The sequence below is a fragment of the Anabrus simplex genome, chromosome 2 (genome assembly GCF_040414725.1).
Source record: "Anabrus simplex isolate iqAnaSimp1 chromosome 2, ASM4041472v1, whole genome shotgun sequence".
Classification (NCBI taxonomy): Eukaryota; Metazoa; Arthropoda; class Insecta; order Orthoptera; family Tettigoniidae; genus Anabrus; species Anabrus simplex.
The window spans coordinates 201555244-201580284 of record NC_090266.1 but is presented as its reverse complement, the minus strand read 5'-3'; the positions used below and the strand labels follow the sequence as shown (position 1 = coordinate 201580284).

Sequence of the window (25041 nt, the reverse complement as noted above, 5' to 3'; positions counted from 1 at the left end):
ATGTTTTGGCCCTGAACGCGTTGTATTTTGTGCTACTGCCTTCATGGTAAGTAACTGTGTTTTGTTTTCATTTTGTTGTTCGTGCATTTGCATTGTTTTGTCTATGTACATCTTGATGAGGTGGCACAAGGGACTGTTTCTAAAGCACAATAATGAATCGATGATGCTTGCAGTCTATGATGATGATGATGATACTTGTTGCTTAAAGGGGCCTAACATCTAAGGACATCGGCCCCTAATGGTACGAAATGGACGACATGAGATGATAATTAAAATATTAAAATGTATCCTCTGACTAGAGTATAAATAAATGGTGATGAAAAACGATTATGAGATTAAAACAATCAGTGGATCTAATTCGCAGTGCCTTATTTTCTAATAAAAGTATAGAAAATAGAGGTGATTATGGAATAAGGCATCGCCTGGAAATATATATATATATATTGTACCAGGAAAAGTTCGGGGTGTAGGGCATGAGAAGGATCTCAGGTAGTGGAAGTTGGTTTTGGAGCCGATACAGAGCAGGATAGAATCACAGGGCGAATAATAGATGGTTATACATTTTCCAAACAATTTATTAATAATGTTAAATGATTCATCACCCTGCAATATCAATATAGGACTCAGATATTTTGTTGAAATCAAAAATGTTAACGTAAATCTTCTTGAATTCAGTTTGTGAAAATAAATAAAATAAATAAATAAATAAATAAATAAATAAATAAATAAATAAATAAATAAATAAATAAAATAAATAAATCTCACAGATCCTATAGTCTTTTGTGAAAATACGAAGTGTCAGTTCTTCACCTAAAGTCTTTCTAAGTATTAATTCACGAAATGAACACACACTTATAATTGAAAATTGCAATAAGAATTTAAATTTCTGTTGAAAGTTTCTCAGTTTGTTAGCCTTGTAATATAGAACACTTGAAAATCCTAGAGTTCTTCTATGTAAAATAAATTTATCATTAAAAGATGAATTTTTGAGAAATGGTGAAAAACTACGAAATATCGTCACACGCAGCACTGAGTAAATCACTTTTCAAGATTGATAAGAAAAAGTCAGTCAGTTTGTGACTACTCACTTAATAAAGAAAATTTGGCTTACAAATGTTGATGGGAATCTGGAACATTCCGTGGGGTGCGGACAAAGACTCGAACTTGATGTTCCACGAAGAAACCACGTTGATGTCCCTCGATGGGTACCATAGATGAGATGATGTTGAAGGTTGCTGGATCTTGTAGAATTTCACCCAGATTTCCGCTGCTCGTAGAGGTGATTTTAGCACACGGAAAGTTCATTTGGCGCAAGTAGTATTTACAGATGCTATCATTCACTGTTAAACACAGTTCAGTTCGTGTGTTAATTTTATGACGTTAAATGAATAATCACAGTCCTTGCTGCATAAAACACTTATTTTAAATCGTCACTGAGAAAGTCCATAAATACACAGTTCAAACAATTGAAAAAGTTACGTGTAACATTTCTCATTACTGTCTCTGACCACAGTCTCTGAATCGTTATCCTAACAGATAACACTGATTTTCTGGTGGTGATAAAATTATATTATTTTAGAAAAAGTTCTTAATATTCACCAAGTTTATCACTGTAGTAAGTCATGTCCTAATATGACACGTAAATAAAGAGACACAGTTCAAGGATGTACGGTACTAGAAAAATGAGTCTTAGAGTAGTTAAGAGTTATTGTACACGACAGTTTCTGTTTATTGTAGTAATTTAATATGTGAAATTAATTAAGTCCACACGTCATGTTCTAGTTTGTGAATGTCAAATATTTAACTTCGTACTTCAATGATTTCACACGTGTTATACTTCGAAATGTCTGTGAATTATATCGAAGTTGCGGCACGATAGACTAATTACGGTGCGACATCTTTTACAAGATATACAATAATAAAGTTTTTTTTTTTTTAAATTATGAATCCACCTGTTCAATACATTATAATGTTGTTACATTTAACATAACTTCATTAGTTAAAATGTTATATATGTGACATGTTTCGCTCCCTTATAGAGCATCATCAGCCAAATCTGAATCTCAATAATTGTTATTTACGTAAATAAAGACTTAAGAACTATTAGAACATTTTTGACAAACTTAAAACTTATTCTATTAGAAAATCATAAAATATAAAATCTTTGTATACATGGCTTAATTACATGTGCTTAATAGGAAGATACATTAAAATTATGGAAGAGAGAGTACTAAAATATAAAATAAATAATATATATATCATGTCCAAAATCCTAGAAAGACGTGAAGATCAATCTTAAGAGCTAAATTTGAGGATTTTCTTGGCAATGAGATCTGGTAAAAAAGTTATTTATCCCTTGTGGATAAGAGTCTATAAAGATTCAAATTTATCGTCAATTTGATGATTGAACTTATAACAGGATGAGAGGATAATGAGATTAGTCACTTGCAATGTCTTTTACAAGTGCGACGGCGATTGATTATCCCATAATTTTGTCTCTGCGAAACGCGACGGAAAGTACTGTCTTCGAGACCGCACGGACATACTCTACGAGGGTCAGTCTCCCCTCTGTCTCACTCACACACACATAGTGCACTGCTCTGCACTGCCAGACTGTACTGCTGAACTGAACTGGTTGTTAGCCTTGACCTAGTGGCATATATATCTGCGCCAGGAGGGGTGGTGTTCTAAGTCATGTGACCGAGAATGCTCGATCTTCTTAAACTTTATATTGTTATAACTCGGAAACTACTGGACAAATTGCTTTGAAATTTACAGGATTTTACTTTTACGATGTCTGCTACAATTCAGCGTTGGTCCTGTTCAAATTGGTTAAGGCGTTAAAACGTTCACGAGAGAAAAATTCTTTCGAGAAATATCTCTAGGGGAGGCAAGTTTCAAGCGGTAGGTGACGTCACTTGGCCTCGCCTGGTCACTCGTGGAGTCTGGTACGTACTGGAACGTTCCTTCGCTTAGCTGATCGCATGTCAGACGGAAATTGTATGCTGAAATAAAGTTTTTCAATTGATATGTGCCAGGACCTAGGCCTTCCTGGTACAATATATAATATTCATGTCAGAAGTTAAAATAACACATTAAAATACGCAAACACAAACTAAAATAGAGTCAAAGGGATGAATGTGCAGTTAACACAAAGCCACTAAGACAAAGTACATTATTACACGCGATAAAGAACACCACTATCCCTCATAAAACGGATGAGGAGGTCTGCTGAATGCTAGTCATCTCGCAGGATGAGGGAGATGGTACTCGGGAGTGTTAGCCTATGGCGCAGATCGACCAGGTCCACGCACTCCGTAACGATGTGTACCACGGTAAGATGATCGCCGCAAGTACACACCGGAGGGGGTTCTCCTTTCAATAAATGGGAGTGCGTTAGTATACCGTGGCCGATCCGAAGACGACATAATACCACTGCTTCCCTCTGAGAAACCCAAAGGGAAGTCTTCCATACCTTCGTTGTAAATTTTATCGCTCTCAGCTTATTTGGAAGTGGAGTGGCCTCCATCTCCCAATGGGACATAACCAGATATCTCAGCTGAGAGAGAATATCACTTGCTCGAACCTTGTAAGGCAACAGGGGCAGTGTTACTGCCTCCTTGGCAGCCTTATCTGCTAACTAGTTTCCTTCTACACCCATATGGCTTGGGAGCCACATAAACGTGATTCTTGTGGCGGCATCCGAACACCCGGCCAGCAGCTCCTGGATCTGCTGCACCAGAGGGTGCCGAGGGAAACGGGTATCAATAGACTGTAGCGAGCTCAAGGAGTCAGTACACAGAAGAAAGTGTCGGCACTCATCGGACAGTGCATGCTGCAGAGATTCACAGATAGCATAGAGCTCTGTGGTGTACACACTACATGTTTCCGGGAGAGCAAAAAGAAACCTATCAGTGTCGACAACGAACGCACAGCCCACTTTCATGTCTGTTCTCGAGCCATCTATGTAAACGATGACTGAACCTGGATACCGGCCAACAATGGACAGGAAGAGTCTCCGATAAATCGAAGGATTTGTGTTTTCCTTCGGGCCAGTGTGCAGATCCAGGACTATTTCAGGTCGTCGTACTACCCACGGAGGTGCCCCACTTGGTTCTCTGACAAGGCAAGGAACCCAAGGTACCTGAAACAAACTGTGACTGCTATCCAAGTGTAGTCCAACCGGTCGCGTTACTCGAGGACAAGCAGCGTACAGCCGACGGTGTCCAATATTGAATACGCAAGGATAGCTTGGGTGAAGTGGCATCTGTCGCAAATTTGCAGCATACGACAGAAGGAGCTGCTGGCGCCTCAGATGTTAAGGTGGCACACCAGATTCAGCGAGCAGGCTAGCTAAGGGTCTTGTTCAAAAAGTTCCCGTCGCCAACCTAACCCCGCTGTGGTGGATGCTGTTCAGTTTTACAAGGATGCTTGGTTTTGCTGACCCATATGCTGCACTGCCATAGTCTAACCTGGATAAAATATATGCCCTATAGAATTGTAGGTGCACCGTGCGGTCAGCTCCCCAATTAGGGCTGCTAAGAAACTTCAAGAGATTAAGCTTCTTGGTGCATTGCACTTTTAGCTGCTGCACGTGTGGCTCCCACAATAATTTACTATCGAAAAGGAGTCCAAGAAATCGGTGCCAACTATGGGAATAGCGACATTTCCTAAATAAAGTTCAGGATAAGGGTGAAGGGTACGGTGCCAACAAAAGTGGACAACAGAGGTCTTTGCGGTGGAAAAACGAAAGTCATGTTCTAAGGTCCACTGCTCCACTCTCCTAATAGCTTGCTGTAATTGTCACTCTGCGACTGCCATATTATGCGAGCTATAGTACAGAGCAAAATCGTCCACATACAGCGACTGTATTACTGCTGAACCAGCAGCGGCGACAATACCGTTTATGGCAATCACGAACAGAGTGACACTAACAACCGATCTCTGTGGGATTCCATTTTCTTGAACGTGGTATTGTGAATATACCCTCCCTACTCGGACACGGAATAGATGGAGGGACAAAAAATTCACAATAAATACCAGCAAGTTACCTTGGAATCTCGATTGATGCAGGACTGAAAGGATGCCATATCACAATTTAGTGTCATAGGCCTTTTCTAAGTCTAAGAAAATAGCTACCAAATGCTGTTTGCGGAGAAACGCATCCTGGATAGAGCTCTCCAGGCGTACCAAGTGTTCAGTGGTCGAGCAAGCGGCTCGAAAACCACACTGGTACTCGGACAAGAATCCTCATTTCTCCAGACACCACACAAGTCGGCGATTTACCATCCTCTCAAATAGCTTACACAGGCAGTTTGTAAGACAAATAGGTCTGTAACTTCCTGCATACTTGGGATTTTTGTCAGGCTTGAGGACAGGAATGACTATGCCCTCTCGCCACTGAGACGGAAACTCACCCTCTATCCAGATTCGGTTGAACACATGAAGGAGATATGGTAGACTATCCTCAGTAAGGTGTTTCAGCATCTGTTTATGGATATTGTCTGGCCCAGGGGACGTGTCCTTGCAAACCGCCAAGGCACTGTGGAGTTCTCACTCTGTAAAGGGTACATTACAGTCCTCTGAAGCTTGAGTGAAAAAACAAAGGTGATGACGTTCTGCCTCCCGCTTCAGAGCGAGGAAGTCACGATGGTAATTCCTGGAGCCAGACACATCCATGAAATGGCTAGCGAGATGGTTAGCAATCGAGAGTGGTTCAGTGACGATACTGCCTGCACTGGAAATTCCCGGTACAGAAGATGATCCTTGGATATCCAAAATACGTCGTTTAGTCCACACTTCAGACAGAGTATGTGACGTCATAGACGACACATACCCCTCCCACTAAACTTTCTTACTTTGGCGAATAAGAACTCGTGGCTTAGCGTGGAGTCTTTTAAATGTTACCAAGTTCACCACAGTAGGCTGCCTACGATAATGTTTATGAGTGCGACGGCATTCTTTGATAGCTGCTGCAATTTCTTCATTCCACCAAGGAGCGATATTTCGGCGAGGAGTCCCTGAGAAGGAGGGAATGGATTCCTCAGCAGCAGCAAGGATAACTTGTGTTATGTAAGTTATATCGCCATCTAGAGTACACAAGGTCTCGTCGTTAAAGACAGCGAGTGATGTGAACTTTGGCCAATCAGCATGTTTAAGAATCCATCGAGGAGGAGCCTCGATGGATTTCTGTTTCAACAAAGTAAGAATAATGGGAAAATGGTCACTGTCACAGAGATCGTCGTGTGTGTTCCACCGAAACAGCGGAACCAACGTTCAGCTGCATAGACTTAACTCTATGCGAGAGTGCGTGCCGTAATGTATACTGAAATGAGTTGGTTCACCTGTGTTCAAGATACATAAATCCAGCTCTGTTACTACTGTTTCCAAATCCCTTCCCCTGGGGCAAGGCATTTCAGAGCCCCATATGGGGTGATGGGCGTTAAAATATCCCAATAAGAGGAAGGGAGGTGGAAGCTGATCTATAAGGTCAGTGACATCATTTATGTTAAGAGGCTGGCCTGGTGAAAAATAAACGTTACACACTGTTGCTATGACAAGCAGCGGTATCTGCACTGCAAATGCTTCCAGTGGGGTTCTTAGAGGAACCTCTTCGCTAAAGGTATCAGAACGAACAAAAATACCCATGCCACAAGAATCCTGGTGAGCATAATATTGTTCTGTGGAGTATAGTTTGAAATTTTTCAAGACCGTATGATGACCTGGTCTGACGTTTGTCTCCTGAATACAGACTATACTCACCGCGTACTCACTAATGAGCTGAAGCAGCCCAGCAAGATGCCTGTCATAACCATTACAATTCCACTGTAACAGTGCCATAGTGTAGACTATAAAAAGAGTGTTAAGTTATGAGGGACAAGATGTTTTTAAACCTAAACACTATCAACATCTACATCCAAAGACGTAGATGACAGCTCGACGTCCACCCCACCATTGGTAGGTGGTAGGACCGACGCCCAAAACACCGACGATTTCCAGGGACGGGAAGTCCCCCAACGAGGGGAGCGCGCAGGTTTTGGAGCAGGCATACCTGCTGACGCAGACTCATACCCTCCAGATGGAGTGCATGATTTCCCCTTTGCAGGAGAAGTGCGGGAGCGTCCAGTAAGGGCGCTCCTCTTCTCCGCCTTCTTTTCAAGTTTAGACGGGCTGGGAGATTATCTCCCTGGTCGATGATACCGCCTCTGCCGGCATGCGCACGGCTTTCGCTGACCTCTTAATGGGGGGAGACTTAACCTTCCCCCCTTTCTGTGCCGGCTTAGAACTGCTAGCCGGTACAGACTTCTTGGTGGTCGAAGGAAGGGTGGTCCCCCCCCCCCCCCTTTGAGCTTATACTCTTTGCGACTTTGCTCTCAGAAGCAACAGCCTCCTTGGGTGCAGCGATCATCACGGGTAACGATGTCGTGAAAGACGAACCTGGGAGACTCTGAGCTATCATGCTGTAGTCGAGTGTACGGGCAGGTGTATTCGTAGAATTAAACTTACGGCACGCTTCCTGGTAGGAAAGACCATCCAGGGTCTTCATCTACTGGATCGTCTTCTCACTCAGATATGTTGGACAGTTCCGATCCCGAGGAGAATGAAGACCAGAGCAGTTAGTGCACTTGTACGGAGTTGTGCACTCCTACTTGCCGTGAGTTACTCTTCCACATGTACCACACACAGACTGATTAGAACAACAAGATACCATATGTCCCAATCTCTGACATTGATAGCATCGCATAGGAGGCGGGATGTACGGCCTCACATCGCAAAGATAAGTTGTTACCTTGACTTTCTCTGGTAACACTGACAACTTAAAAGAAACAATGAAGGCACCAGTGGCAACGTCTTCACCGTTGACCTTGCGCGTAATGCGTGTTCAGGAAGTTTCGTGGCGCAGAATTAGATATGAGGGTGAAGAATACGGAGAATGCTGAAATGCAACAGGCGCTAGGTGTCTTGCGACAAGGTGTTCAGCGTAGGTCAGTGGACTTCCAAAGACGTTATGAAAATGCAAGATTCATTAATGGACTTTTGAGAGACAATCAGAAGAAAACAACAATTAGAAACTATCTTAAATAGCTGAAAACAGTTAACTGTATTGTAATGCTGTGTACTGGTATCTGTTTCATTGTAGTGTATGTAGGTTATGAATAAATACAGTAGGCTACCTATAAATTTTTATTTTTCGTCTACTGTTATTAATCGGTTAATGTTACCAAATTATCTGCGTCCCAGAGTAATCATAACAAGCGGCGTTCACTGTACATGATCGATTTCTACCAGGAGAGAGAGTCTGAAACATTTCCATACATTGTGGCCATCCACATCATAACTCCCATGGCTATGATTCACTCCAGAAATCAATTTTGTTGCCACTCCCGTCTTTTAAAGTTTATGTCCTTACAATGGACTGGTGTCAAGGGCAATCTGCACAGAGGATGCTGTAACCTTAGGCGATCTTGATTCACTTGCTCCTGGATGATCCCCTTGGACACAAATCATACAAGGAGTGGCCTTACCAATAATATGATCTGTGTAGATGCTACATTAAGCTTAGTTTCTGCATTTCACATAATGTGCTTATTCTCATAGTCTATGCAGTGATGATGGATGCCAGAACGTTGCACAAGCTACTGTGGCATAAAAGATTCATGTCCAAAAACAAAACTGCAATGTAAAATTATAAAGTTCTTTGAAAGTATGGTTGATAACTTATTGAAAATCAGATTTTAAAAGGAAATTGTAATACAGTTAATTTCTTCCAACTTGTATGTTTTAAGAAAGGCTTAGCATTCTTTGCTATCATTTCTCTCTTCACTTCAATGTAGAACATTGATAACAGAAAAGAGATAGTTATCTGATAGCGTAATTCAAGCAGCATGAAATACCTTACTCCTAGAACTAGAAAATCTTTCATGACAATGCCTTCAATCTGGGACTACTTTTAATAGAAGAGGTATAAACTGCCTTGAACTGTACTTATTTAAAAGCTGAATAATGATTTACACAGCAGAATTTAGTCCAGTTTACACAAGTTTATGAAACAAACAATGAAGAAAACATTATTCAATCACTGAAAGCAAATGTTACAAACCTGTTGAGTTGCCAATCCAGCCAACAGACTAGCCAAACACCGAATATTAAAATATTTTACTTTGAATGCATATGTTAAACATTTAACTGCATATGCATTAGTTTCACAATCATTCCAGTCTAGTTTTCGCATTAAGCGCAATACTTTGTCTGTATTAGATTTCATCAAATTCTGGTATAAAATTTTGCGAATAAACTGATGCTCTTCAGGTCTCTCTTTGACATAAGACTGAGTTGATTCTGGAGGATTGACATAGTAATATGCATTCTCTATCATTGTTACGTAGCGGGAATCAAGTGCCATAACTGCTTTTTTTCTCATCATTTGTTCCTGAAAGAAAAGAAGAAAGTGTTTAAACAAAAATGACTGAAGCGAAAACTTCCAAAATCCTAATATATCGTTATATCAAAGGACAAGTGTAACTATACTTAGTGTAATAAACAAAGAATTTCTGCATCAGATAGCAAAGCTCTTCACATATTTACTTTTTTCTCATACTGCATGGAAAGCTATCCTAAACATTATGAGGCAACCTAGGCCATTTTATAACTTTCTTAAATGAAAGCAAACATTAGTATACATTGTAGTTCTTTAAGCTCTAAAAATGATATTTCAGACACCTCCAATATGCTTTCAGAAATAGGCATAAAAATCTCTAAATGGAGGGAAGTAGGAGCTATGGTTGAGCTCTAATATGCAAGTTCAATAACATATACCACATTGATAACCAAATAAAGGCAAACTGAATTTAAATTTGTCAATGAAATAAAATAATCTTGTAAAATATTAAGAACTGGCAGAACAGGATACTATGATTCCACAGAATATGAAGATGATGTGATACTTTCCCATTATAATGTTTTACTACCTGTATAATTTGTCTAAAACTGTCATGGCGTACACAGCAAATTGTATAGTTCACAGGTAATGAAGCTGTGAAAATAACATAGGGGGAATTTCTTGACTGACTACTTAGTATTCTTGTGAAGAATTATATTGTTTGTAAACTGTTTGTAAAGTTCATTTTAGTAGTCTTTCAAACTTTAGTAAAACATGTTTCTTTTAACATGAAGGTGAAATAACTCTATGATAATAATCCAGCAGAACAGAAAACTCTGATTCTGAGAAATATAAAGATGACATGCTGCTCTCTCGTTATCAACCAAATATAACTAACTGCCTGTTATTATAATATCTGCCCTTGCAAATTTTAGAGCATGCTTTAGTTTACACAGTAAATATTTTTGATGACCTCTGGCATTTAGATTTTGTTCTTATACCTAAGTCAGTGGCTGCATGGTACTGGTGGACATAATATTTTTATTTGCCTTCAATACTTCTACAATAAACAATATCAAATGCAAGAACCAAATCTGATGAGTGATGACTAATGTAGACTTTGAAGCTTACCACTGCTGAAGAACCCAAAAGCTCATTCCAGAGATTGCTTAGTTGACTAAGAAAATATATATATATTTTATACAAATTGTTTTATGACGCAGATAGGTCTTATGGTGATGATGGGACAGGAAAGGGCCAAGAGTGGGAAGGAAGCATCCATGGCCTTAATTAAGGTTACAGCCCCAGCATTTACCTGGTGTGAAAATGGGAAACCACAGGAAACCATCTTGGGGTTCGAATCCACTATCTCCCAAATACCGGATACAAAATATATATCAGTGTATCAATCAACTCATTGGGGAAGCATATGCATTCAGGAGACAGTCTAATAATACAGTGCTCATTCTATGGAAGAATCAAATTTACTGGCCAAAATGGCATTTTAAAATATAATGAAATGATTCATATTTGTTTGCAAGAAGAGGAAATGCTATTTTAATCTTTAGGTCTTTTTGTAAGTGCAATACACTTCTCAACTTCAATTATTAAACAAATTAACCTCATTTTACAGTCTTGTTATGGCTTTAAAACAGCAATCATTTACTTCTAAAATCAACTATGAGTGCAAATGAAGTTGTTTCAAACAGATTGTCTCACCAGTCCATGCATATGTGTCTTTATTCAGAAAAATGGGTCAGCAAAATTTTCACCCTTATTTTCTCACTCATCTGAAATAATAATTATTACTTTTACTCGTATCTACTCACCAAATATACCTTCATCCTCTGGTGACAGTCAGGATGTCTAAAGAAGAATCTTCCACAAGATTCCAGCAAATTGCAGCACATTTCTATGTGATGGTGAGTGAAATCTTGCACTAAAACTTTCAAACAGTACAAACCTTCTATTTTCGAATACATACGGAATTTCACCAACTCTCCAATGAATCTCACTATTTTAATCTTGGATTCAATATTCATCTGATCCTGCAAAAAAAGAAAAAAAAGAAAAAGAAAAAGAAGGTAAATTTCAGGAAATAAAAATTGGGAGAAAAGAATGTCTATAAAGGAGAAGTGTAATTTTGTAATCAAAGAATCAATAATAGATAAATGTTAACCACCAACCATCAGGTATTAGTAAAAATATAAAGTTAAGGAAAATTATTTTTTTAAAACAATGTGACAAACAAACCATCATCTACTTTCCTCTAACTAAGGACTGCAGCAGACACTCCCTGTGTGTGTGTGTGTGTGTGTGTGTGTGTGTGTGTGTGTGTGTGTGTGTGTGTGTGTGTGTGTGTGTGTGTGTGTGTGTGTGTGTGTGTGCGCGCGCGCGCGCGCGCGTGCGATGGTGGGGGGCGGAGTTAAATAGGGAGTTGGCTGGTTGATTGGGCATTTCTGAGAGTAAAGACTGAAATTCTCCATAATGAATAATAAAAATAATAACTGTTGTTTTTGGAGTCATCAGTCTACAGACTGGTTTGATGCAGTTCTCCATGCCACCCTATCCTGCACTACCGTTTAGATTTCTACAGAACTACTACATCCTACATTTGCTCTAATCTTCCTGTCATATTTATACCTATACCTTCTATTCTTACCACATACACTTCCCTCAAAAACCAACTGAACAAGTCCTGGGTGTCTTAAGATGTATCGTATCATTCTCTCTTTCTCCTTTTTGTCAAATTTAGCCAAATCGATCTCCTCTCACCAATTCGATTCAGCATCTCTTCATTTGTGATTCAATCTACCCCTCTCACTTTCAGCATTATTCTCTGCCACCACATTTCAAAACCTTCTATTCACCTTCTTTCTCAGCTAGTTACCATAGATGTTTCAATTCCATACAATGTCATGCTCAAAAACAAAAAACGAAGTCTTCAAAAACATCTTTTTAATTCCTACGTATCAATGTCTGAAGTGAGCAAATTTCTCCACAATAAATTACTAATAATAATAATAAGTGTTGGTATTGGAGTCATTAGTCTGCAGACTGGTTTGATGCAGCTCTTCATGCCAACCTATCCTGTGCTAACCTTTAGATTTCTACAGAACTACATCCTTCCTTGCTTGTGCTAGTCTGCATTTCATGTCCTCCTTACCTCTGCCATTGTTACTTATTTTACTACCCAAGTAACAATATTCATCTACTTCCTTTAAGACTTCATTTCCTAATCTAATATTTCCTGCATCACCTGACTTTGTTTGACTGCACTCCATTACTTTCGTTTTTGACTCATTTCTTTTCATCTTGTACTCCTTCCCCAAGACTCTGTCCATACCATTCAGGAATTACTCCAGATCTTCTGCAGACTCAGATAAAATAACATCGGCAAATCACAGGGTTTTGATGTACTCTCCTTGCATTGTGATTCCCTTTCGAAATTCCTCTCCGATTTCCTTTACCAACTGTTCTATATAAACATTGAAAACAAGTGAGCACTGCAACCTTGCCTCACTCCTTTTTTGGACTGCTGCTCCTTTTTCAAAGCCCTCGATTTTTATCACTGCAAATTGATTTTTATACAGATTGTAGATAATTCTTCTTTCTCAGTATCTGATCCATCTTAATTTGGTCCTCTAAGATCTGACGTACAGTCAGGATTGCTTTGTGTGTTCCGTGTTCCTATATTTCTTCTGAAGCCAAAATGATCTTCTCCCAACTAAGTTTCAACTTGTCTTCCCATTCTTCTGTAAATGATACGTGTTAAAATTTTACAGGCTTGGGATACTAAACTAATGGTATGGTAGTTTTAACACTTGGCAGCACCAGCTCTCTTGGAAATAGGTATAACAATATTCTGCTTAAAATTGGATGGAACTTGGACTGTATCATACATCTAACACACTAAATGAAATAACATCTCTACGCTGGTTTCTCCTAAGGCAGTCAGTAATTGAGAGGGAATGTCATCAATTCCAGGTGCCTTGTTCCTACTTACACCTCTCAAAGCTCTGTCAAACTCTGACCTCAAAATTGGGTCTCCCATTTCACCAGCATCAACAGCCTCTTCTTGTTCCAGTACCATATCATCTACTTCTTTACCTTGATATAACTGTTGTATATATTCCTGCCACCCTTCTGCCTTTTCTCTAGAAGTGGTTTTCCATCTGAGCTCTCGATATTCATACACCTAGTTTTCCTCTTCTCCAAAGATTTTCTTGATTTTCCTGTACACAGCATCTACCTTCCCTAGGACAATACAACCTTAAACATACTTGCACTTCCCTGTCAACCATTCTTCGTTAGCTGTCCTGCACTTTCTATCTACTTCATTCTTTAATTGCCTTTATTCTCTTCCATCATCCTCATTTTTTTGCATTCTTGTACACAAGAACCTTGTTTAACCAGATCTACTTGTACAGTACTTCTTTTACGGCGTTGACTCTTCTTGAATTGAATTGAGAATGGGAAATCATGGAAAACCATTCCCAGGATGGCCGAGGTGGGATTCAAACCCAGGCTCTTCTGAATGCAACACACTATTACTTCACTGATGGTGAATTCGAAAATGAAACCAGCGCTCCATCAGAAGAAACAATGACTCATGGAAAGGCAACAATGCAGCTGGACAAACTGATGGCCTATTTAGAATCCTTGACTGAAACCACACTGGCAGAACTGTTGTTAGTAAAACATCTTTGTCATTGTGCTGCACGCAAACACTATACAAATGTAAAACAGAACAATTCACATTATTTTAGTGCATAAAACAGAGTCATAAATGTACAAAAAGTGTTCTGCTATTTTTTTGTACAACTTATGTTAATAGATTACTCATAACATGTACTGTATTTGTTTTTTAGTTTTTCTGGATTATACAGATTTTCGATAATCCAGATCAGTTCTGGTCCCACTTAATCCAGATAAACGAGGTTCTTTTCTACTATGAACACAGAAATATCCACTTTAAGAGCACTGCCAAAAATTGATAAATAGAATGTACCGATTAGACCAGTAGCAAATTTAAGAAACAGCCCGACTTAAAACATTGTACAATTTAAACACAAACTTTAGAAAATCATTTTAGGTTCAGTAGTAAAGCTAATCTTGTTGACACCAATATTTCTCTTTTAATAACAAAATTTGTGAACAGGGAAAGGGGTTAGCAATGGGTTCACCAGCTTCAGGCATATTAGCAAACATCTATTTGGATCACGGGGATTTTAATGGGATAGTAGGTAAAATACAAGGGTGGGGCTTGTGGCTGAGGCACGTGGACGATGTATTTGTCATTATCAATGAACAAATATTAATACCGGCAGAATTACAGATTAAAAAAAAAACAACAATTAAATAGGAAAAGAACGTGTCTTTAAATTACCTTAATATAACGATATCAAGATATATCAACAATTTTGAATATCAAATATATAGAAAACCAACACAAACTAATACAGTAATTAGAAAGGATTCTAAATAACCCAGGCCACCACAAGAAGGCCACTTTTTGTAGTTTAATAAATAGGGCGGTAAATAATCCACTATCAGAGGAAGGCCTTGAAAAAAGTACTGAAAATAATTTATGACATAGCAAAAAGCAATGGTTACTCAAGAAATTATGTTAATAAAGTTAGGAATAAGATTATCTACAACACAAAAATACTTCTTGAGAGTCAAAATGAAAAGAAAAGAAAAAATACGTCGTATTTACTTACAGAAATAGGCATTCTTACGATTTGTCCAAAATTTTCAAGAAATACAACATTGAAATAGCATTGCAAGTGACTAATCTCATGTTTTAATCCGTATTGAAATCTGTTGATATACAATACCAAAGTTTTATTATGAATCCACCTGTTCAATACGAAGTAGCATACCGAAGAAATGATTTTTTTTTTTTTTTGCCGGCTCATGTAAAATTAAGAAAGACAATCAATATGGAAAACCAGAGGTATACACATTAACATGTCAGAGTGGTAAGAAACAATATATTGGACTATCAGGAAGAACCATAGTGGTCAGATGTAAAGAACATACAAACGCCGTAAAACATGCTACATAATCGGCCGTGTGTGAACATATGCACAGTAATAATCATTCCTTTACCAAATGAGCAAGACATGAAATTAGTACAATATGCAAGTAAAGTGATGTATATGGATGTCCTGGAGAAATTAGAAATGTATTTGGCACAGAAACAAAATAGTGACAATAATCTAAATTGAAAACTTGGGTGAAGAAAATCTATTGTTCATGTTAACAAATCAATGCGTAAAAGGCAAAGATAGATAGCAATAACCCTAGCCACTAGCCCCCACCCCTTCAAGCTGTAAAGGTCAGGCGTTCATTCCCCTACCTTATCCGCTAGTGGGCTCGAGTCACTTCAGGCTTATTTCAAAATGTTAGTTCGTGTCTGGCTGGAGAGCGAGAAGGCATTCACTGCCCCAGTACATTATGTAAGTTCAGTTACATTATTCCACATCATGGCTTTCAGCATTTGGTTTTGAATTGATTATTCTAATAAGATTTCTTATTTTAGAATAAGAAGAACATCTACCACGCACTCATTTCAAGGGCACGGCGGAATTGTTGGATCCGCTCTGTTTACATTCGGACAATACCTTTCATACGGTAAGTTTGTCCAATAAAGCTACATAACATTGGGCAACTCATTCTAAATATGTCTTATGAGACAGAAAGCCCATAACTTTGTGGAGGATAAGATCTTCTTAGCATGATTTTTTAACAGCAAGCAAGACCAGAGATGTTAATTGTTTTGATTTTTGACTTCATACAACAGATCAACAGTGGTTTTTAATATGAACTTTTAAAGTGCTTCTTCAATATTTAGGACAAACTTAACGGCTATTAATGCAATTTAAACAAGAGAGAGAGAGAGAGAGAGAGAGTGTGTGTGAGTGTGTGTGTGTGTGTGTGTGTGTGTGTGTGTGTGTGTGTGTGTGTGTGTGTGTGTGTGTGTGTGTGTGTGTTAAAATGTTTAACTATTTGTGTTTTTCTTGTAAGTTAGGTTAATGGAATAGAATTTTATTGTTGTTAGGCAACTGGCGGTTGCAATGGTCAGAGTCATAGGTACATAGTTACACGATATTACAAGTATCGCATTAAGCACAGTAAATTAATACAACTATATACACACGAGTAAAAATAATCATACCACTATTCGTCTAAAAGAGTGATAAATAACTACTAATTTACCAACGTGTTAGGATGGCGCTGGCCTTTATTACCCACTTTGAAACAGTGTTATTTTTCCTTGAAATTCAGATTACTGAGTAGAAGCTATTGGATGTCAACCAATTTTTAAGGGTTTTTTTGAAGTTATATAGGGGCATATCCTTTACATGGGCAGGTAGTTTGTTCAATAATTTAATGCCATTATATCTATAGTTTTCTTATGTTTTCCTCAGCCTAACGTGTGGTAAATCTAAATCATTCCTGTATCTTGTGCCATATGAGTATACATTTCTGCGAGTTGTTAGGTCGATGAGATTTTCATCAGTAGCGTGTATACTATGATAAATGTATAATGAGGGAAGAGTCATAATTGCAAGGTCTTGGAACATAGGTCTACATGACTCCCTTGTGGCCTTACCATTAATACATCTTATTGCCTTCTTTTGCCACTTGAACACATCTTGAGTCCCTGTTGAGTTACCCCATAACATGGTACCATATGATAAGTGTCAGTGAAAGAAAGCATAGTATACATTCATCATCTGACTACTACTAACTGATCCTTTGAGTCTGGGAAGCAAAAATATCACTCTAGCCAGTTTTGTACATAACTTTTGCGCGTGCGCGCGCAAGTGTGTGTGTGTGTGTATTCCAGGTTAATTTACAATCCAGATACAATCCCAATAATTTGACAGAATTTTGATCATTATTACCCAGACCTGAATTAATTAAATGGAAGTAGATCACTTCTGTCTTATTATTTAGGATAAGTTTATTTGCCTGCAACCAAGAGGATGATTTTTGTAGCATTTCTATCCTTTCCTCTTCAACGTATTTTAAGTCTATATTGCTTGTTATGATAGTAATATCATCTGCATAGAGCACTGACCTACAGGGTAAATTACTAACAATATCGGTTATATACACGAGGAAGAGGAAAGTTCCTATAACTGAACCCTAAACCACCCCCGTTTTTACTTTGAGAGCCCTAGATCGTTGATTTTCTACCAGTACAATTTGATAACTGTCATTGAGGTAGGATGTAATTAATAATAACTCTAAATCTTTCACGCCATATTAGCTGAGCTTACTTACTAGTATATTGTGTGGTACTGAATCAAAAGCTTTGCTGAGGTCAAACAGTGTAGCACTTGTAATGTGGTAGGACTCATAGCCTTGAATTACTTCAGTCACAACAGCTTCTAAGGCTTTAATGGTGGATTTATTTGTTCTGAACCCAAACTGTGCAGAATTTAATAAATTATACTTTTCAAAATATACAGATAGCTGTTCCTTTATACAATGTTCTATTATCTTAGATATGATTGGAACAATAGAAATGGGTCGATAACTGCCAGGATCCATAACATCTCCATTCTTAAACACAGGAAATGTAACTGCAATTTTTAGACAATCTGGGAAAGTCCCCTCAGCCAGTATCCAATTGATGAGGCGAGTTAAAGGAATTATTGTTGTTGTTGTTGTTGTTGTTGTTTGAGTCATCAGTCCATAGACTGGTTTGATGCAGCTCATCATACCACCCAATCCTGTGCTAACCTTTTCATCTCTACGTAACTACTGCATCCTACATCTGCTCTAATCTGCTTGTCATATTCAAACCTTGGTCTACCCCTACTGTTCTTACCACCTACACTTCCTTCAGAAACCAAGTGCACAAGTCCTGGGTGTCTTAAGATGTGTCCTATCATTCTATCTCTTCTTCTTGTCAAATTTAGCCAAATCGATCTCCTTTCACCAATTCGATTCAGTATCTCTTCATTCGTGATTCGATCTATCCATCTCACCTTCAGCATTCTTCTGTAACACCACATTTCAAAAGCTTCTATTCTCTTTCTTTCTGAGCTTTTTCTTAAGAAAGCTCCTCCTTGCTTGTGCTAGTCTGCATCTTATGTCCACCTTACTTCTGCCATCGTTAGTTATTTTACTACCCAAGTAACAATATTCATCTACTTCCTTTAAGACTTCATTTCCTAATCTAATATTTCCTGCATCACCTGCCTTCGTTCGACTGCACTCCATTACTTTTGTTTTGGACTTATTTATTTTCATCTTGTACTCCTTACCCATGACTCTGTCCATGCCATTCAGCAGCTTCTCGAGGTCCTCTGCAGTCTCAGATAAAATAACAATATCATCGGCAAATCTCAAGGTTTTGATTTCCTCTCCTTGGATTGTGATTCCCTTTCCTGCCTGTTCTATGTAAACATTGAAGAGGAGGGGGGGACAAACTGCAGCCTTGCCTCACTCCTTTCTGGATTGCTGCTTCTTTTTCAAAGCCCTCTATTCTTATCACTGCAGACTGATTTTTATACAGATTGTAGATAATTCTTCGTTCTTGGTATCTGATCCCAATCACCTTCAGAATCGTAAATAGCTTGGTCCAATCACCATTATCGAATGCCTTTTCTAGATCTACGAATGTTATGTACATGGGCTTGTCCTTCTTGATTTGATCCTCTAAGATCAGTTAAGTTAATAAATTTCATTATTCGTCCGTATTGAACCAAGATTACAATTTATTAAAATTTGTATCCACCTTATTCAGTAGATTAAAATGTTGTTAAGATGAAATTACAACATATATTTTATCAGAACTAGTTTCAACACCTTTTATTGCATCATCATCAGCTGATATACATTTTAGGAAATATTGGCAAACACATAAGTTTATCTACGTCACATAAAACATATTTTAAAAAACATATTGATGATCTAAAAACCGTGTTAAAATTATATTGTTTCAAAGTCCATATTATCTGAGACTTACGAGTATTAAACTTTAAGCTGATGAGGTCCGATGTAAGTTGGTTTGCTTCCTCATAAATTAACGTGGTTTAACAAGAACAACCACTGAAAACACAATCTTCTTAAAGAAACATTAGCTCAGTTTAACACTTCCTTAACCGTGATGTAGAACCGTATTAAAATAATTCAATAAAATCTTCAAGCCGTTATAATGTAGCAATCGTAGTGAGGTGGAAACAAGATTAGACGTAAAGTCAGGATTGCTTCAAGGAATTATTATTATTATGTCAAAAATTTGTTTTAGAATAAAATTACTTATGCCATAGTAGTCTTTACAGTTTGAACAATTCAGTTCGGAGACTATTTTGCAGATTTTCTTATGGTTTATAACTTGCCATTTAAAGGGGGGTCTGTTACTTTCAGGAGTTACACTATTCTTTAGTAGATTGTTGTATGCAGTTTCATTGTTTCCCAAGGTGTTACTGATATTCATATGTTTGGCAATGTATATAAAGTATTCATTAAGTACATTCGGTTCTATTGGCACAGAATTCTCCCTCTTTGCCCTCCCAATTTCATCATTTATGATGGACAAGGCCGCCTTACATTTATTTTTAGAGTTATTAATAAAATAATCATTAGCTTGTTGTTTTGCCAGTTGAATTTCCTTACGGTAGATTTTTTAATGAGGGTATAATTTTCTTTATCTGTTTGTTTTCCTTGTTTTGCTTTATTGTAATAGATCATCATTAAGTTCCTGATAGTTGCAAGGCAAGGAGTGCACCATTTCCCTTTATGCTTCCTTTTGATTTTACCCGATCCGTTAATTACCTTTGTAGTTCTAGGACAGCACTCTTCCACACAATACCCTAGTAACTGTATAAAATTTTCAGTTCCTTCCGAGGCATTATTATAGTTTAGAATAATGTTTTCAAAACTGATGTGAATTAATTCACTTCTTAGTTTTAAAATGTTATTTTCTCCCACCCTCCTGAAATATTTAAATTGTCTATTGTCATGTTGCTTTTCCAATTCAGTTTTTAATTTTAGCCAGAGACAACTATGATCAGACAATATATGCTCTGTAATACAACATGTGAAGTCACTGTTTTGAACATTAGTGATTATGTTGTCCAAACAATAATTTTTCTTGGTGGGTTGATCATTGGCAAGATAGAAATCATGAGACCTGAGAATATCACAAAATTGTTTTTTGATGGATGATTCAACTAATATATTAATATTACCCATGCAATAGATTTTGTAATTCCGATACCTCGCTAAGTACTCTGCAAAATGATTCCACACGTTCAGAAAGGCATGACTATCAGAATCTGGTGTTCAGTACAGGGAAATAATTATCAATTTAGTATTTGTAAATATCACCCCGACCACTTCAAATAGCTTTTCTATACAGTACTCCTCTAATCTAAAACAGTGTATTTCATATTAGAGTTTATTTTCCCATATATTGCAACTCCCCCATTTGAAGTCCTACTTCTACAAAAATATGTAAATATCTCATACCCCGCTGGGATATAAAAACCAACCTCATCCTTTACAAGCCAATGTTCATTAATACGTAAAATATCAACTGGAAATGAATTCAAGAATATTTCAAGTTCACCTAGCTTATTTCTAATCGACTGAAGATTGACATGAAAAACAATAAGGTCTAAATTTACATAATGCTCTCTTGAAACCTTGACTGCTGGTATAGGTTGGTCCACTGAAAGATGTTGTCTGGTATTAATAGTCCTACTATTTCCTAGTGTTACATTTGACTCATGAGTTGAGAACTTCCCTGGAACACAGATCCTTGTACACAGATCTTGATTTAAGGATCTGGGTTCTCTGGCAGGTTTCCCTGTATGTGCCAGTTTAGTGGTATGGGTTTTCTTAAGTGCAGATTAATTTGCAAATCTCTGTTGACAATTGTAGCAATTTGTCTACAGAAAGTTGCTTTTCCACTACCATTCAGATGTAATCCATGCCTAGTGAACATTTGCCTGCCAAGACCTAAAGTATCTACTACATAGACATTTCTAAAACTTAGACATAATCTCTTGATTTTTATATTTACATCATGTACAGCTTTGTTCACACACGAGTCCTCTAAAAGGTCATACCTTGGTGGAACATTAACTACAATTACTTTTGAGTCAGGTAGTTTGGAAATCTTACCTCTGAGGGTTGTAATTAGTTCCTAACCTTCATTTGGAGCAATGTCATTTGTACTACTCACAATCACCACATAACTGTCCTTCTCTAACACTGGATCACAACTTGAAAGGATGTCTTCAGTTTTGGCACCTGGTTTTACTAGTCCTAAATCCTCAGTTTCTGAATTCTGCAGCTCATTCTTGATGCCTTCTGCCATACCCCGCCCTTGACTGTCTGCGTAGAGATGAATTTTTGGCGAGCTGGACTTAAAATAATTCGGAAAACTTGATGTGTCTTCTTCTGGGACTTGTTGCAATGACTGAAATCTATTTTGGCACTGCAAAGAGTTTTTTCCCGGTTTTAAGTTGTACGTAGTTTCTCCCATATGCTTAACATTAGGCCTAAAATGGCTATGCATCACTTCCGTCCACGGCGATCTTTCTTCTCCAATGTCTTCTTTATCTTCCAGTTTCTTTATTCTGTCCTTTAAGCTTTCATTTTCATGTTTCAGAGCACATAAGTCTTCTTGTAGCACTCCTAAAATCTTAAGGATAGTTTCATAAGTCTCTCTCTTTCTTGTTGTTCTGCCTCACTATCAGATTATTTACACTCAGGACAAAGCCACACACTTTCTTCAAAATCAGCCCATTTACAATATTTGCACAACCAAAATGGTACCCTTCATCACACTTACGACACAGAATCCCCTTTTGAAACTACTCTTCTGCATTTGCTACATTCTTCATTGCATCTTACACCGTTATCCATTACGGATATCACAGACTCACACACAGTAGAATATGAGGAATTTTGTTTTATGATGTTAAATATGCTGCTGAAGAGAACGTGAAATCCAACGAGTTTATAATAAATATTGACAGGGCGGACCTAACATCTACCTGTGGCATTTTTCTACAAACTTAGTCAATACGGACCAATCAAGGACCAATAATGGTCAAACTTGTTGATTCTCGTACTTTCATTACAGGTAATATAAGGAATGTTTGCCCATATTGTCAACTTTGAACAATTTAAAGATATTAACAATGAAAATTCCACCTTTACAAAACTCACAAAATTTAATCATAAAACAAAGTTACAGGTAGATGTTTCACCCCGCTTAGTGACAGCTTCAGCCTGGCGAGGAACGAACGTTAAATAGTAAAATTAGCATATCAAAAAAGTTGTTATATAGGCCTACATGTCTTCAATAACTTAAATCTATGTGGCCTTTGTGTGCCATTTGATAACAAAGTGATGACTTGAAATACAGTTGAAAAAGCTGAATTTCCTGAATTCAAAATCTGTTATGATATAATCTGTTATGGATATGGTGTCCTACACCCCTCCCATGTGTAGCAGTGAATAGCCCTTCTTTACACAAGTCAATCAGGTTCACAACGGAACCAGAAACGAACGGAAAATCACTTTTTTAAACACCACCATCAGTAGGAATTATCAGAACCTGCCATACAAAAAATAGAGAAAACCCACTCAGACATCACACACAACTGACAACAAATCCAACCAGGAAACCTCGCATACACACACGAATTAGCAGGACTGAATACAATGACACACGGGGCAATTGCCATATCAATGAGCACAACAGATTTCAATGAAGAAATACAAATAATGAAAGAAAACAACCACCCTCCTGACACAGTAGACAGACTATTAAATAAAGAAAGGTAAAACATCAGAAAAACCACACAAGAAAGAAAAAAAAATATTGTCCTTAACTACATAAACAAGAACACATACAAGATATCTAACATTAAAAAAACAGGTCTAAAAGTAGCCTTTAGAATGAACAACACACTGCAAAGACACATCAGCAAATGCAACCTGAACAAAAAGGCCATTTCTCCAAATCAGGAGTTTATGAACTCAAATGTCAAGAACCAAACTACAATGCCACATATATAGGCCAAACAAAACGTAATTTTCACACCAGGTAAAAAGAACACCCGATCGAAAAATGTTACACCTCGAAAGTAGATGTAAATCTTTGAACATTAAAGACACCACTGAAATTTACATTGCAAAAAAAAGCCAATTAAACCAATCAATGAACACACGCATTTAACCTTTTGAGCGTCACGTGCTATTACGGTTTTCCTAACACTGAGCACCAAGGCCAGTTTCCGTTTTTTGCAAGCTTTTGTTTGATTACTCACATTTCAGCTGTTATTGTAGGTGGAAACTTGAAATTTTCATTACTTTTTTACTAATATGATTGCCTATAAGTTCATTTATGACCATTAGTAAGCATTTGGCAGCCAAAACCCAAAAATATTATTTAAAAATAAAACAAAACAAAAGTTAGCAATAAAATTTAGATAGAACAAATGTATTTTATACATCGCGAACATATTTATTGAATAGTACAACCTAATATGAAGCTATATTAAAAATTTCATTTATTTTCTACATAAAATAAATCTGTAGTAAAAATAATTAATTTACATACCCAAATGAGCCAAAAACACAAGTCTAATTACACTCGTTTGGTTTATATGTCAAATTCACTGTCAAAAGTAGTATTTAGTTATCGATAAACAAATAAATGACCTTTCCCATCGTTTTTGACTGCAGCGCCATCTAAAAATAAATTCGCATCAATAATAAAACCAAAACATTTGATTCAGTACTGGAAAACCAAGATTTGATTTAAAAAAATTGGTTTCCTATTGAAGATTTCAAAATAATTTCCACTCCCATAAGTGGGGATGGGGTGCGTCGGTGAATAATGATGCCCCAGAATATCAATTTTGAAAATATCATTTACATTTATTTTTACTTTTCTGATACATGTTTTTCTCAAAATATCCCCATTTTTTGATGATTTTTTAAGCAATTTAATTTTTGTTGATTACAGTGCCATCTGTCAGCCAAAATAACTTTAATCATAGGTCGAATTGGGGTAATTTTTTCTGGGGAATCCTAATCTGCAATAAAAATGGTGGTTCCTATTAAGATTTCCTTCTGCCCCCTCCCCCACCCCCAAGGGGTGCGGGTAGAGGGCGGAGTTTGGTATCAGTGGATGTCCCCTGCCGAAACAACCAACTTTTATTACCCATTTTTTTGATCCAATGTGTGGTTTTCGAGATATTTCCTTCGATAGATTAAAATGGCCCACCCTGTATGAACCCATGCCACAAAAAATATTTTCTTGGACCTTACTTTACTATTTTCCCATGTTTTCTTGGGCAATTGATAAATGTGAAGAAAGCCACTACCCTGGATGAACAAAACCCCAGCAAATTCCTCACAGATCACTAAGGTTTCTCAGAACATATTTAGATAAACAGAACTCGAACACAAAATCAAAAATCAAAATCAATCAATACTGATCTGCATTTAGGGCAGTCGCCCAGGTGGCAGATTCCCTATCTGTTGCTTTCCTAGCCTTTTCCTAAATGATTTCAAAGAAATTGGAAATTTATTGAACGTCTCCCTTGGTAAGTTATTCCAATCCCTAACTCCCTTTCCTATAAATGAATATTTGCCCCAGTTTGTCCTCTTGA

The 25041-nt window shown here is 37.5% G+C and overlaps 1 protein-coding gene across 2 annotated transcripts in view; it reads right to left on the bottom strand.

Moving 5' to 3' along the window:
* Window positions 1–25041, bottom strand: part of LOC136864008 (regulator of nonsense transcripts 2) — a 514509-nt gene that overhangs the window by 213471 nt on the left and 275997 nt on the right. For both annotated transcript variants that reach the window (XM_067140503.2, XM_067140504.2), the window contains exons 12-13: window positions 11209–11427; window positions 9101–9430 (exon numbers count right to left, since the gene is read on the bottom strand). In XM_067140503.2, the coding sequence (XP_066996604.2) occupies window positions 9101–9430; window positions 11209–11427 (549 nt within the window). The remainder of the gene's footprint in view (window positions 1–9100; window positions 9431–11208; window positions 11428–25041) is intronic.